Genomic DNA, 17,375 nt, shown 5'->3' with positions numbered 1-17,375 from the left:
TTATTTAATAACAGTGGTTAAGTAGCCTCAGATGCATTCATGAAAACAGACACTAGAGGCTGGTGCTTTGCCTTGAAGCATATTACCTTCCTGTTTAAGTGTAATTTTATTTATTTTTTTATAATTAGATAAGCAATAGATAAGATCTATTAAAGGGAAATGTCTGCCTGCAGCCTGAGTTGCCGTATAGGAATAGCACTTAGACTTAAATATTGCTTCACAGTCCTTTATAATACTCTCTGAGTTATTTACAATATCAGCATATTGCCCCAACAATCTGGGTCCTCATTTTACCAACCTCAGAAAGATGGAAGTTGAGTCAACCTTGAACTGGTCAGAATCGAACTCCTGGAGTAAGTAGTGAATTAGCCTGCAGTACTGTGTTCTAACCAATGGGCCATCGCGGCTTTATATTACAATGTTTTCTACAATGCTGCTTAATTAATCAGTGTATTTAATTTAAATACTTGTAATTAACCAAAAAGTTATCCCCTTTAAATGTATTTATGTCAGCCCTTTGATGTTGGCCAGATCAAGAAACCAACTAATCACTGAAGTGATTAGAACTACACCTTATTAACATTGGCTATAATAACAGTATTTTGAGCAAGTATGATTTTGTTGATCTCTCCTCTCTCTCATATTCCTGTGTATCATGGAGGAGCTTGCCTGTCTATTTTCCAAATACTAACTTGGTAGATGCTGACCCAGGACTTAAGGAATATTTAAGTCCTAATTTTTTATGTAATGGTTTTCCCCATCTCCCTATTCTCTATAGTTTTGCAATTATGAACAGAATTATTTCTCTTTCAAATTTCTTTAATTTGACTGTCACAAAATTATTTTATTTACTGTTTCAGTACTATCAACCTGATATTGGAATGAGAGGACCCTTTACTTCACCAACAGATAATCATGATGCAGGAAAAGTGAGTTATTCTATTCCTGTGATGGCGAACCTATGGCACAGGTGCCACAGGTGGCACACAGAGCCATTTGTGCAGGCATACGAGCCCCAGCCAAACTTACCTCACTGCGCATGCACACACTTCCCAGCTGGTTTTAGGCCTGTTTCGGCCTTTCAGAGGGTCAAGGGAAGCTTCTGCAGTCTTTGGAAGCCAAAAAACAGGCCCGTTTCATCACTTCCTGTATTTCCGGAAATACTGGAAGTGATGAAACGGGCCAATTTTTTTGGCCTCCAAAGGCTGCAGAGGTTTCCCTCGAACCTCTGCGAGGCCGAAAAAGGCCTCAAACGGGCCGAAAATTAGCTGGGAGGCGAGCACATGAGCAGTGCAGGTAAAGGGGTGGCAGGGGGATCGTGCGCGAATGCGCAGGGGGTGGGGGGACGTGTGCATTGCCTTCTGGGTGCTGCATGTGAGTGTGCCCATATAAGCACTTGCAATTTTCACAACAGGAGCCCCAAAAGTTAGCCACCACTGTTCTGTTCTGTTCCGATCTGTTCCATTCCATTTATCTGTATCTCACTTTTATTATTTTTACAAATAACTCAAGATGGAGGACATATCCAACACATCTTCCTCCCATTTTCCCTACAACAATGACCTTGTGAGGTGGGTTGGGCTAAAAGAGAGTGCCTGGCCCAAGGACACCCAGCTGGCTTTCATGGCTAAGGCGGGACTAGAATTCCTTCCCTTCCTGTCCAGTCCCATCCTGTCCCAAGCAGCTTAAATGTCTGCAAATTTATCATAGCGTTATATAAGTTCCTCCCCTCCTCCCCACCTTACCATCTGCATTATCATTGCATTCTTTGCATTCTTTGGATATTTGTAGAGCATCTTGAAAAATTACTTGTTTATTCAAGCTCCAAAGAAGACATTTCTCTAAGTGGGAGTGGTGGCTATTCAGAGAAGATAACAGTTGATAAATCTCTGCTCTCTCACCAGAGCAGTTCCAGTTTCTATGACTGTGTTTCATAGGACTGCACTTCTCAAAGTGTGCCAGGTTATGCTGTACTCTGATGTGGCTGACAGATACTAGCATGGCATTATTAATAGATGTTTGGGTGTAGAAATATACTTCCTTTGAGAGAGCACTGCTATCATCAGTTCTCTCTTACTTGGGCATTTGTCTGCTGCCCTAAAGTAAGCTTGCTACTTAATCTGTAGTGAGATGCACAGAAACCTCCACAAAGGGGTAGGAAGCTTACTTGTAACGATAATTCCTAGAACACATATGTGCATTCACACAGCCTCATTCTCTTTCCCCTTTCATGTGCTTTCTTTACTAAGTATCCTATTAATAATGACTGTCAGTCCTTTAGAGTGAAAGAAGGAGAGGGAGCATTACCTTAGGCATCCATGGTAAAATGGAGTTCTTGCTCCAAATTTCCTCAGTTGTGGAATATTCCCAATAAGGCTTTTGCACAGGTGCAGTATCTATATGTATTAATACACTGTTTACCACTTGAAGATACACAGTTGCAGAAAAATAAACCTGTTCTCAAGGGATATACATGCCTTGGATTTATTAGGTAAGAAGACATTGGTTATAGGAAGCTTCATGAAGACATTTCATTCTTTTAAATATTAAAGATCAAAATAAATCATAATATTTGTGATATTATTGAGTAGCTTTGGCTCTGCTAAGGAGTGATCAGAAACCTGTTCAAGAGTATATTTCAGAATTTGGATTTAAGCTGTCAAGGATATCTTCTTATGACATTAATATTGCAAGCTGCTCAGTCTCCAGAACTGGAGCAACATAAAAGTTGTATGAATAAATAAAAATGTTTCAGAACCAAGAGTTTCTCAACAGTGCTGATCATGAGAAACAAAACATGAGAAATCTCCGAAGTTGTCTATATCTATAAATTTTACAGGGAATGAAATGGCTCAATAACTGCTGATCGATCACTAGGCATTAGAGAAGCTGCAAACAGAATTCAGAGACAAGGCTTCTTGGCTTTGAAAAGTCCAGCAGAAGAGTTTTGAGAAATTTCAGAAATTCTCAGTATATACACACGAGTAAGAGATAGAAAGTGTGACTTTTTTTTTTTTAGCTTATCCTCAGGTTCAAGGAAAATTGAAGTAGTACTAGATTTTATCCCTTTTCTGTTTATCCAAAACTTTCTGTATAGTGTCAGAATACTTTGGATATCTGGGGTCTGTGGTAATCAGAATTAATTGTCAATCAATGTTGGGGACCCTTGTAAACAAACCTTTAATAGCTAGACATTATCATAGGTTTGTATGGATGTAAGCGTACAATAAATGTGGTGCTTATGTTGGGAAAAAAACGAGCCAGACAGTTTTTCAGATGCACGTTTTGTTGAATCTTTTTTAATTTCATGATGTGTATATACATATGTTGTGGTAAATATAAAATTAAGGATGCTTATGTTGTGGTCATATATTCTTGCTTAGAATCAGCACTGCATTCCATAGGGAACATCTGCAGGGCAACCCAATTTTTTTTTGGGGGATTTCTTTTTTTTAATTTGCTGTTCCTTGCAACCTGCATTGAAGCTCTTGCAAATAAAAGGCCAGGTGATTTAGTAATAGAAACATCAACAAGGATGCACAATATTACAAGAAGGAAGGAATAGTAAACAGAAGGGAGCAGAAACTTCTAAAGGGAATAATAAGTGGTTTAAGCAAAATAGATAGAATTAATGAAAGGGTTGAGGAGGAGGAGGAGAAATGACATAAAAAGAGGAGGGAATAGAATGATGGGAATCTAAACATGCATCTCCTTTGGTGTTAAACTTATTGGTATATAATAGTACCAGTATTTATTCAAGAACTGGAAACGATTACTCTTTAGTAAACATCTTGGAAGTATTGTAATAAAGAATAACTTGTAGGGGTTGTGCAGCAGGTTAATAACATTCATGTAGGCTTTTAAATTCTATTTGCAGAGTAACTGCCCTCAGTGATTTTTATTTGGTTGAAAACATTAAACCAAATGTTTTAATATGTAGAATATTATCATGTTTAGATTTGTCAATATTTACTAGTGTCATGGACGCTATATTACAGTCTTATACCCTAATATTTTTTACTGTTTCACTTCAGAAGAATTGTCGATCCTTATTCTTGTCCGGCCATGTTGGTTTTGATAGTTTACCAGATCAATTGGTTAACAAATCTATCCATCAGGGATTTTGCTTCAACATTCTCAGTATTGGTAAGTAATTTAATTTTCAAAAGTGTAAATTAATTTAAACAGGTCCTGTCGAAAAGTCTGAAACAATGAAAATAACAAAGATTAATGTTGACCTCCAGATACTGGTTCAAAGGTGACATAACTAAGTTTATTTACCTTTTTACAGTAAATTCCTTAATTTGCTTAATTAAATATATTTCATTCCTTAAGTACTTTATATTCCTTAACTGTTTTCACTCTTTAAGCTTCACAAACATTATAAAATTTATTGATAGCTTAGTGCATCTTTATAGTTAGCAGTAATTCCGCATTGGTTTATTTTGATAGTAAAAAATAGCTTTTGCATTTATTTAATGAAAATGCTATTCCATTTCTAAACATTTTCCTAACTATTTTCAGGAAATACTTATCAGGGTTAAAAGAACTTAGTGAATAATTTGCAAATAAAACCTTTAATAATTATTATTCCTTTTTAAATTCAGAACCTCATCTGAAGCAGAAAGGCTATAAGTCTAATTAAGATAAAAAGTATGCTATTACAAGATAAACAGTATAGTTTAGTAATAGATAATTTAAACAGTCCTCAACTTATGACTGTTTAAGTTTGAAGTTAATCACTTGGAAAAAGTGACTTATGACTTGCACTTGCACTTATGACCGATGTATCACTGCCATGGTCACACAATTGCAATCTGTGCACAACGTATTTACAACTCTTTGCAGCAACTTGCAGTCACGTAACCATGATTTGCATCTTTTTTGCCGGTTTCTGACAAAAATTGAATTTGCTTAGCAACCACCATTAACATTTTGTAAAATTAGGTTCAACCTGACTTATGACCACAGTGACATAAAGTGAAAATTCTTGTGTCAATTATCATCATAAGTCAAGGACTACCTGTACATATGACTGATTAAAAAGTGATATTTCACCCCATATCAATCATTACAAGCTTATTGTTTGGTTCAGTTATTGTGTCTCAGCTTATTGCATTTTAGAGGATTGATATTAGAGTAACCAAGAATAGAAAGCCATGTATGCTAGTAACTTATGAAGACAGTGTCTGAAGACAGTGTCTGAATTTGGATTTTTTTTAAAATGATAGCATCCTCTGAAAACTCAGCACTTTGGTTTCAGTTTCTTGGATACAGTTTCCATAGAGCAAAAGAAAAATCTGAAATTAAATCAGTGATAGGGAAAGACAGAAGGAAATAAAGACTTAAATAAAGAAGCAACAGTTCTTGCAAGTTGCAGAGTGAAGCTAATGGGCACCTGATGTCTTTTTGAGAAATGCTTTTGCATATTGTATAAAACTTACAAAAGGAAAGGTATTTCTAATGGTATCCATAGTGAAGTTACAACAAAACTCACTGCATTACTTTTAAATGGTAGAAATTAAGTTTTTATTTTTGTGTTTCATTGACATTTATGCAAGTGCATTTGTGATATAACTGTACTTTTTAAATCTCTTTAATTTTAGGAGAAACAGGAATTGGAAAATCAACTTTGATTGATACCTTATTCAATACCTCTTTTGACGATCATGTGTCAACACACTTTCAGCCAAATGTGAGGCTTAAAGCTCAGACTTATGAGCTTCAGGAAAGCAATGTCCGATTGAAGCTGACAATTGTAAATACAGTTGGATTTGGGGACCAGATAAACAAAGATGATAGGTCAGTATCTCAAATGATACTCAAATTCAAATGAGCTGCCTGCTGCTACTGATCTAGATTCTTGGCATTTATTTTATGTAATAGAACAACTATTGAACAACCTATAGAACAACCATGGCTATCAATAAAGCATCACATATAATAAAGCCACTAGTAATCATTTCCAAATGGTTGCCTATAGTTGGCAACTACATTCCTTACATCAGTGATCCCCAACCTTTTTTACGCCGCGGCCCGGTACCAGCATCATCTGGGCACCGCCATCTTTTTGATGAAAAGTGCTTCCGGTGACCTCACCGGAAGCACTTTTCATCAAAGATGCGCTAGCGCTTCGGTGAGCTTTTCCGGTAGAAAGCCATTTCTACCCGGAAAAGCTCACCGAAGCGCTGGCGCCGCCATCTTTTTGATGAAAAAGTGCTTCCGGTGAGCTTTCTACCCGGAAAAGCTCACTGGAAGCGCTGGTGCCGCCATCTTTTTGATGAAAACGTGCTTCCGGTGAGCTTTCTACCGGAAAAGCTCACCGGAAGCACTTTTTCATCAAAAAAAGATGGCACCAGCAAGCCAGCGGCCCGGTAGGACTTGTTCCGTGGACCGGTACCGGTCCGCGGACCGGTGGTTGGGGACCCCTGCCTTACATGTTGAATGGAAGATGTTTTGTTTTCCTCATTACTTTATCAACAGAGTATTAGTATCAACATTTGATGAATGACAACTTCATTTTTTCATTGAGCAGCTGTAAGCAGCTCTAGGTTTTCATCTGTTGTAAAATAATGCCAGAGAAAAATAAGATGATCTAAACCTGCAAATGAATGATTGTTTGGATTCTGGTGTTATGATCATTCTTTGGACTAGGCGTGTGCACACACACAAATACACACACTTACCTACAAACTTTCTACTCATAGAACTGTTTGTCAGTCCACATTGAAACTTTGCCAGTCCATGCCTTGAAATATTTCTCCCACAATATTTAATTGAGCTCTTCAATTATTGTGTTTTCCAATTTTTTCTCTCTCTTTGTCCTTTACAACCGACAACCAATAAAAACTGGTGTTAAGTATGTTCTCCTCCTTCCTAGGTTTCTTAATACTAAGTAATAGTGTTTGGATTAGTATTCTTGTGTCCTACCCTTCCATTGTAAACTGAGTGGAATAAGTTATGCAGTTTGCATAATGAACAATAATAGGAAGAAGTAACATCCATAAGATTAAATTTGACTCTGCTATAGGACTTCACAGTTCAGTTTGTTCTAAATTAAATAAAAAAATTGTTGTCATCTATGTGGTTTTTTTTCTAGCATACATTGGGAATGGCTCTTGTTTTGATTTTATAACACAATGGGATGAATTTTGCTGGAATATTCAATGAATCAGAAAAAAAAGACTGCTGTTTTAGATATTGATTTGTTGCAGTAGTTAGAAAGTATTTTCTGCCCTTGGACAGAATTAAATTATATTCGCATGCATTTTTTTTCTTCCATTCAATCATGTCTGAGTCTCAGAGACTGTTTTACAAGATCTTGAACTCTACAGATTGTTTCAAACAGACAATTGATATAGCTTACAATATTCTGAGTTGCTAATATGCAGTAAAGTTTTATAGAAATAGAATAGAATTGTTAAAATTATTGTTATACTCTCCAGTTTGTGCAGGCATATTGGAAAGGAATTTAACTCCTTGTTCTAAAACTGATTCTTTTTCTCTCTAGTTATCAGCCAATTGTGGATTATATTGATGCACAATTTGAGGCCTACCTCCAGGAAGAGCTGAAAATTAAGCGTTCCTTATATAATTATCATGATACTCGCATCCATGTGTGCCTGTATTTCATTTCACCCACAGGGCATTCCCTTAAAACTCTTGATTTATTAACAATGAAAAATCTTGACAGTAAGGTAAGATTTTAAAATCAGTTTGGGGGGAGGGGAATCAAAATATCTGATCTTTTAAAATAATGTACAGGTAGTCCTTGATTTACAGTTATAGTTGGGACCAGAACTCCCATTGTTATTTAAGTGAATCATGCCCAATTTTACAACCTTTTTTGTCATGGCTGTTAAGTATATCTCCATGTTCATTAAATGAATTTGGCTTCCTTCATTGATTTTGATTGTTGGAAGCCCCTTGGGATGGTTGTAAATGGTGATCAAGTGACCTCAGGATGCTGCAACCATGATAAATACCAAGCACCTGAATTTTGATACGTGACCATGACACCACATAGAATCAGTGGTAACTTTGAACAGTAGTAAAACAACTGATGGTAAGTTGAGGACTATTGTAATAGTGTAAGGTATGAACAACTAGAGTCACACAAGTGTTCAATTAGCTGTTTTATTGCTCAAGTCCATGTACAAGAATCTTCTCAGACTAAGAATTTGTACCTGAGTAAAATTAATGTTCAGTGGCACAGTGGTCAGATTTCTCCATCATGTGCCCACAAAGGGATTCCAGTCTAATTCCCCATTTAACTCCTCCGCCTGGATTAGCCAGTCTCTCTCCAACATAGATATTCAAAGTAATATTTTAAAATGTAATATGTTTTTATTGTTGTAGCATCAAAGGAGATTTTAGTAAAAATAAATGTTATCTCAGTTTGATGAATTGGTCAGTGTAACTGAGTAAGAGCACTCAATTATTTGGGGAAAAAATCAAGAATAAAATTACTTCGTTATGGAATAAGAAAAGGATGATACAAGGTATTGGTGTTTGTGGCAAAATCTAGTCAAAAGTCTGTATGTTCTCAGTGGTGTAAGTTAACTTGCTAAATAAATTTGCAACCTAAGATTGCTATTAGGAAATATAGGGTGATATTTTCTCCTGTTTGGGAAAATAATTTTAAAAATATCAATTTATTTTTGTGGATTTATTTGGTCTGTAGTATCCATTAGAACACATAAGTTAATTAATACTAATGTCATGGCAGCTAGTCAACATCAATTTCTGTTTAGATATTGATATATTTGTGTAGGGATATTCTCTGTTTGCACTAAAACACATCTAAACTTCAAGCAAAAAAATAAAAATTAACTATGTTTTGACTTAAGGTAAGAGTTGCTTCTAAAAGTAACAATGTGCAGACCTGAATGGGTTTCGATATACTGCAAAGTTGAATTGTAGTGAAAAACAAAAGCAAGCTTTAATCAGGCTGGGCAGAGAGGGGAAAATGTATAAAAAATAAACGGGAAGCATTGCTATCAAGTAGCTACATTATCATAATTAGGGGCATGTGCTGAAATTATATTCTAATTAATTGTCTATAATTGTAATTAGGACTCTTCTAAAGTAATGATAATGATCGAAGGAAGATATGATCATGGTCTATATAAATCTGGAAGTTAGTCATGTTTAAGAGGGAGTGGGTCTATTTTGTTTTGAAAGTGAGGCTAAGATTGAAATTGAAAGAAAAGACATTCAAGCTGAATATTAAAAGGAATTTTTTAACAGTAAAAAAAAATGGTCTGCCTAATACAGTAGTAAATTCTCCGCTTTAAGTTGGATCTCAACAGCTATCAAGGATGGGTTGGAGTAGATGACCATGAAGTCCCTTCCAATTAGAGCCTAGTTTCCTATGAAATGAATACTCGCCTGTATTCAAGTCTATATTGATTTGATATAGATCTAAATATTACTTTGGACTAGGCTTTCTATGTGCTTTCAGCAGCGAAATAATTTTTGTGCTGCCATTCTATTAAGTAAAATGTTCCATGCTATTTAAAGCAATTGCTCATTATCATTTTAAGGCTAACTATCATTAATAGAAGTACACCTCAGAGAGAATGAAAAAAAAGGAGTTATATAGATATTTAAACCCTAATTTGTACTGCTTCAGTAATTTTTTATGGTTGCTGTTTATTATCATAAGTAGCTGAACTGAATAAGCAGGTTAACTAAAACTCTAGGGTAGTCATCTGAACAAAGTGAACTCCTTATTAAATAACTGCTACTCATCACGTTAATCTGTCTGGATTCATCTCTTGTCTGTTGAATATGGACTAAGGCTAATGAAGATGTCACGAGAATAGATAGCTAGACACCATATCTGAAAGACAGTTGTGAATGAGTTGATAGAGAAATTATGTATTTGACATAGGTCTCTTCACCTTTCAAACATACTTTTTAAAATTATTATTTTTATCAGTGTAATGCAAAAATAATTTAATTTTAAGGCATTTGTTTATGTTTTGAAGATATTGTTCAAGTTTGAAACCAAAAACTGTTTAGGAACCTGATTTTCTGCTAGTCTAAATTGGCTGTAGAATGCTCATTGTTAATGATCTATGGAGTGATAAAATGGGGTAGAATGGGATCTGGATTTAGCACTTTTAGGCTTGGATTATTTCCTCCATCTACCTTCTCATTTCTAGGTGTTTTTTTAAATATTTCCATCCATTCCTTGCACTGATGTAGTTCTCCTTGCAATTCTTACCAAACATAATGAAATTAAAGAAACTCTTATAGCAGAGACAAGTTATCATAAAAGACTGTTAATTAGCTGGAAAGTCAGGTTTTAAAAAGACGAGGACAGATCTGATTTTTAACTTGTAGCTGAGTCTGGAGAAAACATCTACAAGCCTTGATACAGTAACTACAAAAGGATCATTTTACCACAAAGCAGCAATACTCATTTCTTTAACAAAATGGCAAGAAGACATGAAAGCCACCTTTCTGCATTTATCATACACGTATCAAAGTGGGATTGCCAGTATTCCTTCAGATGCTCTAAAATATTGTCTGTTCACAGATATTCAAGCTTGCTTAGCATTTAATTGAAGAAATCAAAAGAAACTTAAGAAATCTAATGCAGATTGTTGGGGCACACGTAAATACTTTTTTAAAAAAACGTGTTTCATATGAAATCAGTCCCAAAATAATGTTATCTTTCTCTTTGAATATGTAGGAAATACAAATTCATTCTGATAACAGTAACTTTTTCTTTCTTTAAAGGAAAAGTTCTTAATTATTTCTAATGAAACTGATACTTCATATTTATTAAAGAACCTTTATCTACTCATATTAAAATATTCTGCAATATACCTGATCAGTTTAATGGTGAATCAAAGGCTAAATGGACTATACAGATGGGTGAAATTTGTTCAGGTTATTATAGCTTTACCTCGTATCTCTAAAAAGACAGTATATTGTGCAGTATAAAAACAATTTACCTGTTCAGTGATAGTAACTGGTATCTCAAAAGTTCAAATAATGTTCCAGGATTTTGATATCTTTGCATATTTCATAGCAATCTGATTTCTTTAATAGGTGAACATTATTCCAGTTATAGCCAAAGCAGACACAATTTCCAAATCTGAACTGCAGAAATTTAAGATCAAAATCATGAGTGAGCTGGTCAGTAACGGAGTTCAAATATACCAGTTTCCAACAGATGATGAAAGCATTGCTAAAATTAATGCTACCATGAATGTAAGTATATTTCCAAAGATACTGTATTTAAACTAGACACTCATTGTCTGCAATTAACTGGTTTCTTTTTTTTAATGAAGGATAGCATTTTAATGGGAACTGCTGCTGCCGTGTTTCTTCCAGAATTCTGGATTTTCATTTCTGGACTGTTCATCAATTACATTTTACATTTTAGCAGAAAGCATTCCATCATAAGTGTGTTTTTCTTTGTAGAACACAATCTTCATATGTGAAATCTGAATTGAATTTGCATTAGTGGCACTTAGAGTATGTATTTAAAATTTTGCTAGAAGCCATCTTTACATTCCAGATTTCAGTTCCTTTGAGTGCTGATGCTAAAGAGAGTTTTTGAGTGGCTACCTTAACCATGAGGCTGAAATTAGTATGGATATTTTCTTCTTTATGTTGTATTGCAGGTGTTTAATTTTTTTGTTCTAAACCACCATGCCTCTGTCTAGTGGCTAAGGCACCAGACTAGATATCAGGAGACTGTAAGTTATAGTCCTGCTTTAGGGATGAAAGCCAACAACCAGTGACTTTGGGAAGTCAGTCTATCTCAGCTTATGATGGCAGGCTCTGGCATTATCTGACAAGCCAATCGCTCAATTCCTGTTGCAACCAATGGATCAACAAAGAGATCCTGCACTTGCAGTATGGCTGGACGGATGGATGTGAATGGATGGATAGATAGTTAGATAGAATGAGAAAAAGAGAGATTTGTTGTTAAACACTTTAGGGCTAGGTCTTTTCAATCTTTCTGCTGAGGATAGCTCCTTTTTATTTTTATAAATATCTAAAATCTGTTCTATGAAAGTGTGAGAAATTAAGTGTATATTTTACTGATGTAATAAATTTATTAAATATTAATTTATGTCTTCTGATGTCTGCATTCCCTATTGGATGTGTCATATTCTAGTATGAGGCCTTAATGCAATACAAAACCTAATATAGCACTTAACCCCTGCCCTTCCTTCCGCCAAAGTTGTCTCCTTTTACAATAGTGACAGTGTGAAAGTTCTACCACCTTACATCAAAAATTATTTGACAAGGGACTGTCATCTATATGGGAGGCAGTTCCTTTTTGAGAAAAAAATTACCAGTTTTAGAAGCACAATGACTCTTGACCAGTTCAAAATTTGGGCAAAGATTTGGCAGAATAGCTTCATTTTTGAAAGGGTGATGCTAACATAGGAAGTCTACCCTATTACAGCTATACTTTTTCCAGGCAACTGGTTTTCAGACATATTCTTCTCAGTTATCAGAAGTCAGTTGACATCCTGGAACAGTTATATTAGTGTTTCTGGAGTTGCTGCTTGAATAACCCAGATCGTTCCATTAGTGTCTCGACAGTTCATAATTTTTCAACTCATTGGTTGACAGCTTCAGTTATTTATATCTGCTAAAGTTGAAATGAGATTTGTGAAAAAAAATGTCCTGTCCAAGTTTCAGCCTGAGAAGGTGAGAAACTGGTTTCTCAGTATATTTAGATCCCTAGAAATAGCCTAAACAGAACTATTGCCCTCTAGGAATAGGAATTTTAGGATCTTCCCTTTTCGACTGGAGATTTTAATAAATCTAAATAATTTATAAAATTAGATCCTTGCTTCGGCAGCCAGAGGATCAGATGTACAGCTGAGGATCAGCCTATGTGTTCCCTAAAAATTTCCCAAGTTCATAAACCAGGTTTCATGTCCCACTCTTCTGAAAGCTAAAAGAGTTCCCAGGTAAATTTAGCCCCTCCCCTGCCCCTGACCTGAGGTTGCGGCTGATGTCAAACTTGAAACTCAAATGGCCAAGTTTCCAGGAGGGAACCGCTCCCATTCAGGTTTTGGTTACTGCATGCAATAGCAGCCATTATAAAATATGCGTACAAATTAGTTAACATGCCAAGGTTTTGTTTTATTCTCGTTTCATCTGTGCCATTTACTGTATTATCTGTTTCTCAGGGACACTTGCCATTTGCTGTAGTGGGGAGTACAGAAGAGCTAAAGATTGGTAACAAAGTTGTAAAGGCTCGCCAGTATCCTTGGGGCATTGTGCAAGGTAAACAAGAGTTTAGACTCTTCTTCACCCAGAATTAAATTTTTGGTTAAAGGTCTGCTTCCACTATTTTTTTTTAATAGATTCCAGAATAGAGTCAACATTTTTTCATATTCATATACAATACTATAAGCCAACTTGTAAATAAAATCCTGGCCATAATTCTAAGCATACCATTTCGAGAATGATAAGTAGTTATTTTGTAAGTAGATGTGTGAATTGTAGAATTGCCATTTGCTTTATTTATTTATTTTTAAAAATCTTAAGATATCAAAGCTCACTTATCCCAGAGTTTTCCAAAACTGGTTTCATACATGTTGACATTTTTTATTATCTTTAATTATTTATTTCTTCAGAAGATTATATATAGTTCATTTTATGCTTCTTCACATTTTATCCTCTTATATAGCAAGATAGATAAAGGGAATGAAGGTTGAACATCACATAGTGACTGAGTGGGAAATCTAAACCTGGATCTAATACAAACGATCAGGTTTTAGAAGTACCAAGATGAACTCTATGGATAACAACTTCTGCCTCACTGATATGTCTTTTCAATCTACAACACATTAATTTACGAGTTAGTAAATTACTTTTGGTAGTTAGACCTTTTTAAAAATCACCATGAAAGAATGCTACTTATTTAGAGCTGTGGTGGCTCAGTGGTTAGAATGCAATATTGCAGGCTAATTTTGCTGACTGCCAATTACCAGCAGTTTGATTCTTACCGGCTGAAGGTTGATTCAGCTTTCCATCCTTCCGAGGTCAGTAAAATGAGGATCCAGATTGTTGGGGGCAATATATTGACTCTGTAAACCACTTAGGACTGTAAAGCACTGTGAAGTGGTATAGAAATCTAAGTGATATTACTATTGCTATTTAAGATCTATATTAAAAATTATAGAAAGCCTTCACTTTAGTCTTGACTTTAGACGACAACATGGACAAGTCCCTGCAGTTTTTCCTGGCAGAATTTTCCAAAGTAGCTTCCATTGCTGCCTTTTTGCGAGGGCTGAGAAAAAGGCCTTGGTGCAGTCCCCAAGCTCACTTCCATGCATAGTCAGAGGCACAGTTTCCTCTACTTCTGTCCAACACCTTTAACCACGCTACCAAATGGGCTGTCTACTTGCAGATCTGAACTACTTATTTTTGACATCCATTTAAACATGTGTTAGACAGAAGCTGATACACTATATATCACTTTTAATATTTATATTTAAATATTAATGACATTATCAGCCAAAGAAATAAGTATCAGTATTATTTTTGCCTTAAGGTTTTGCATAATATTAAAAAGGATGTAACATTTGCAAGACCTGCTTATTTACATAGCTTTTAAGAAAGTTGGAAGCAGCGCTGGATGCCACCTGCACTGAAATAATTTTTTCATCCTTTTCCCCATTTCCATTCCACCTAAAATTTTCCCTCTAAGGATTAAAACATCCTTGAAATATCTGGCATAGGAGAGAGGAAAAAAATTAGGGAACAATTGAGTGAAGAATGCTTGTAGATCTTCTGTTTACTCAGATTGCCATCATTAGCTTTTTTTCTTTCCAGTTGTGATGTTTATTCAGTTCAGTTCAAAGTTTATTTTGGTCAAAAACCAGTATAGACCAAGACAGTTAAAAAAGTGTTTAAAAGTGAAAGAGGAAGGGCACATATAAATGACACACTAAAAGGATAGTACTGAATATTGTTTATCACTATTGTTGCCAGTATAAACTTTGTAAAACTAAGAAATAGAATGTTATTTATTTAAAATTATCTTAGTTTATCTAAAACTGACTCCTAAAGCTAAACTTCTAATACAAAATAGGTTTTACACACAGAGAGAGGAGGGGAGATTTATATTCAGGATTGTTCAAAGATTAGCCCTAGTTATACCATATTAAGGAATGGGGATTACTCTGCTTAGTTCGCAAAATAAGAGCTAAGCAGGGAGGCAGTCCCTTTGACATGTATGATGCTTATTTGCATAAACAGCTTTTTAGAAAGCTGTTCTTCTGCTATATGTACTTGTTTTGAATATATTCTAAAAAAGTGCTACTTGTACTATGTTTCCTTCCTTAGTGGAGAATGAGAACCACTGTGATTTCGTGAAACTTCGGGAAATGTTGATTTGTACAAACATGGAAGATCTCAGGGAACAGACTCATATGCGTCACTATGAATTGTATCGACGATGCAAACTGGAAGAAATGGGTTTCCGAGACACTGGTCCAGAAAACAAACCTGTTAGGTAAGTACATTAAAAAATAATTCCATATTTCAGTGATATAAGAATGTATTCACTCTCTTTATTCTTAACAACTCCTTATTTGTAACAGCAGGGGAGGACAGGGACTTTTCAAATTGTTAAATTGCCAATAGAAAGGAAGCATTTAAAATAATAACTGAAATCTGAAACTCTTTGCCGAACAAAAATTCGAGATATCTGGCAGCACCGTTTGCAACAGAGCAAATATTAGGAAGCATTTGTTTGGGAGGAGTACTTGTTGGTCCCTTGATGGATTTAAACAAGCAAAGCTACAATCATTCTGAAGGGTAACCCCATTTGGACTGTAAGAATAGTTAGTGCTGTGACTCACTTGGAACTGAGTATTGTTGCTTAATGTGGTTCTATGAGAGTACTGGCTTCCTCTAAACCGGAGGCGATACTTTAGGATCAGTGATATCTTCTAGTCAAAAATGGCTTGTGAAAATGGGTCAATCGTATTCTTCTTTTAGGGAGGACATAACTAAAACATTTCATAATTTTGAGGGGATATTCATTTTTGTGATACGTCATGTATGCATTCTTCCTTTTTGCATATATTTTTTAAGGATTTTGATTACACTAGTGAAAACAAATATAAGCTAAAAGAAAGAAAAAAAGAATATCAAGAAAGAATAAAAAGTGCAACAAAAAAGAAAAAGAGAGAAAGGAATATGATAAAGATTCTGGGATCCCATGACCATAATAACTCTGACCGGTCAAAACAGGACCAGTCATTGAAAAAGGACAACCTACATTCTCTGTTTTTTTGTACTAATACCTAAAACAGAAGCTATTCTGCTGATAGCCTTCAGAATCTGAACAAGTTGAAGCAGTCACTGAATAAACTGGAAATCTTTGGTATTAATTTTAACTGTCTGGAATTGTCCCATTACTGGTGCCTATGGGTATCTCTGATAAATCAAGATAGACCTTTTCAAGATATTGTAGTGCTAAAATAAAATCTCAATTATTGTTGGGCAACCCAGCAGAAAGTAATTTCTTAATTAGATATTTCATGGATTATTATTAAACTATCAGACCGATAAAATTACCAACACTTTGCTGAGGGTCAGAATCCAGCCGCTAAACTCCAAATACCTGCTCATTGCCTCTGCCATTGGTTTTCTTGTTGCTGCTCACTTCACAATGATCGTGGCAACCAGTTTCCTCCAATGGTCCTGTTGTGGTTAGCCGGCAGCAGGTGCGGACGGCTGAGGAGAGCGAGGACTCAGATGAAGGGCCAGGACCATTAGGGAGTAGACTGCTGCCTTCAGAGATTGTGGGGGCTGGCAGCAGCGATGAGGTTCCCGAGGAGCCTGTGCCAAGTGCGCGTGTGCGCAGGGCTGCTTGTAGGAAAGAGCAGCTGCAGCAGCACAGGCGACTCGGGAATAAGGCTGCAAGGTAATGGCCCCTCCTTCAAGAAGATAAAAGCCAGCTGTGAATCAGACGTTCTTTGTAGGAAGCAAAAACGTTTTGAAACTCCAGCCTCGTGGACATCGCAGTATCTTAAGTTGATATTTGAAGGCTCTTGTGTTGTAAAATATTTCTTATCTGTTATTCTTGGCAGCCTCATATAGTTTTGGCGAGGCTAGTGCTTATCAAACTTAATTAGTTTGCAGCAGCCTTTTAACCGGGGATTCGTAAGAATCATTAAAAGGTTTCTGTTCCCTTTTGGTTCGTGTTTGTTTTATTGGAAAAGGGTTTGGGTCAGAACAGGTCCCTGGTAAGGCATGCTGATAGAGCAGTTCACCCCTAGCCATCATTTCCAGGCTTGAGGCTCTCTTTGCAGTAACTCACAGTGGTAGTAGGACATTTATTTATCATGTGCTATAATTAAGTGCAGCTAGTCCTT

At 35.8% G+C, this 17,375-nt stretch overlaps 1 protein-coding gene across 6 annotated transcripts in view; it reads left to right on the top strand.

Annotated features, from left to right (window-relative positions):
* SEPTIN10 (septin 10) overlaps positions 1–17,375 on the top strand; it is a 37,974-nt gene that overhangs the window by 8,019 nt on the left and 12,580 nt on the right. For 4 of the 6 annotated variants that reach the window (XM_087967227.1, XM_087967229.1, XM_087967230.1 and 1 more), the window contains exons 2-8: positions 861–929; positions 4,035–4,146; positions 5,607–5,802; positions 7,511–7,697; positions 11,065–11,226; positions 13,173–13,269; positions 15,337–15,505. In XM_087967227.1, the coding sequence (XP_087823353.1) occupies positions 861–929; positions 4,035–4,146; positions 5,607–5,802; positions 7,511–7,697; positions 11,065–11,226; positions 13,173–13,269; positions 15,337–15,505 (992 nt within the window). Of the gene's footprint in view, positions 1–222; positions 354–860; positions 930–4,034; positions 4,147–5,606; positions 5,803–7,510; positions 7,698–11,064; positions 11,227–13,172; positions 13,270–15,336; positions 15,506–17,375 lie in introns of those variants that run through there. The other 2 variants (XM_087967228.1, XM_087967231.1) reach the window with 2 other exon arrangements.

The sequence above is a fragment of the Notechis scutatus genome, chromosome 5 (assembly GCF_049901735.1).
Source record: "Notechis scutatus isolate UNSWTSFEM ecotype Mainland chromosome 5, rNotScu1.2, whole genome shotgun sequence".
In the NCBI taxonomy this organism is placed as follows: Eukaryota; Metazoa; Chordata; class Lepidosauria; order Squamata; family Elapidae; genus Notechis; species Notechis scutatus.
Note: the sequence above shows the minus strand (reverse complement) of the source record. Positions and strands in the feature narration are given on the sequence as shown.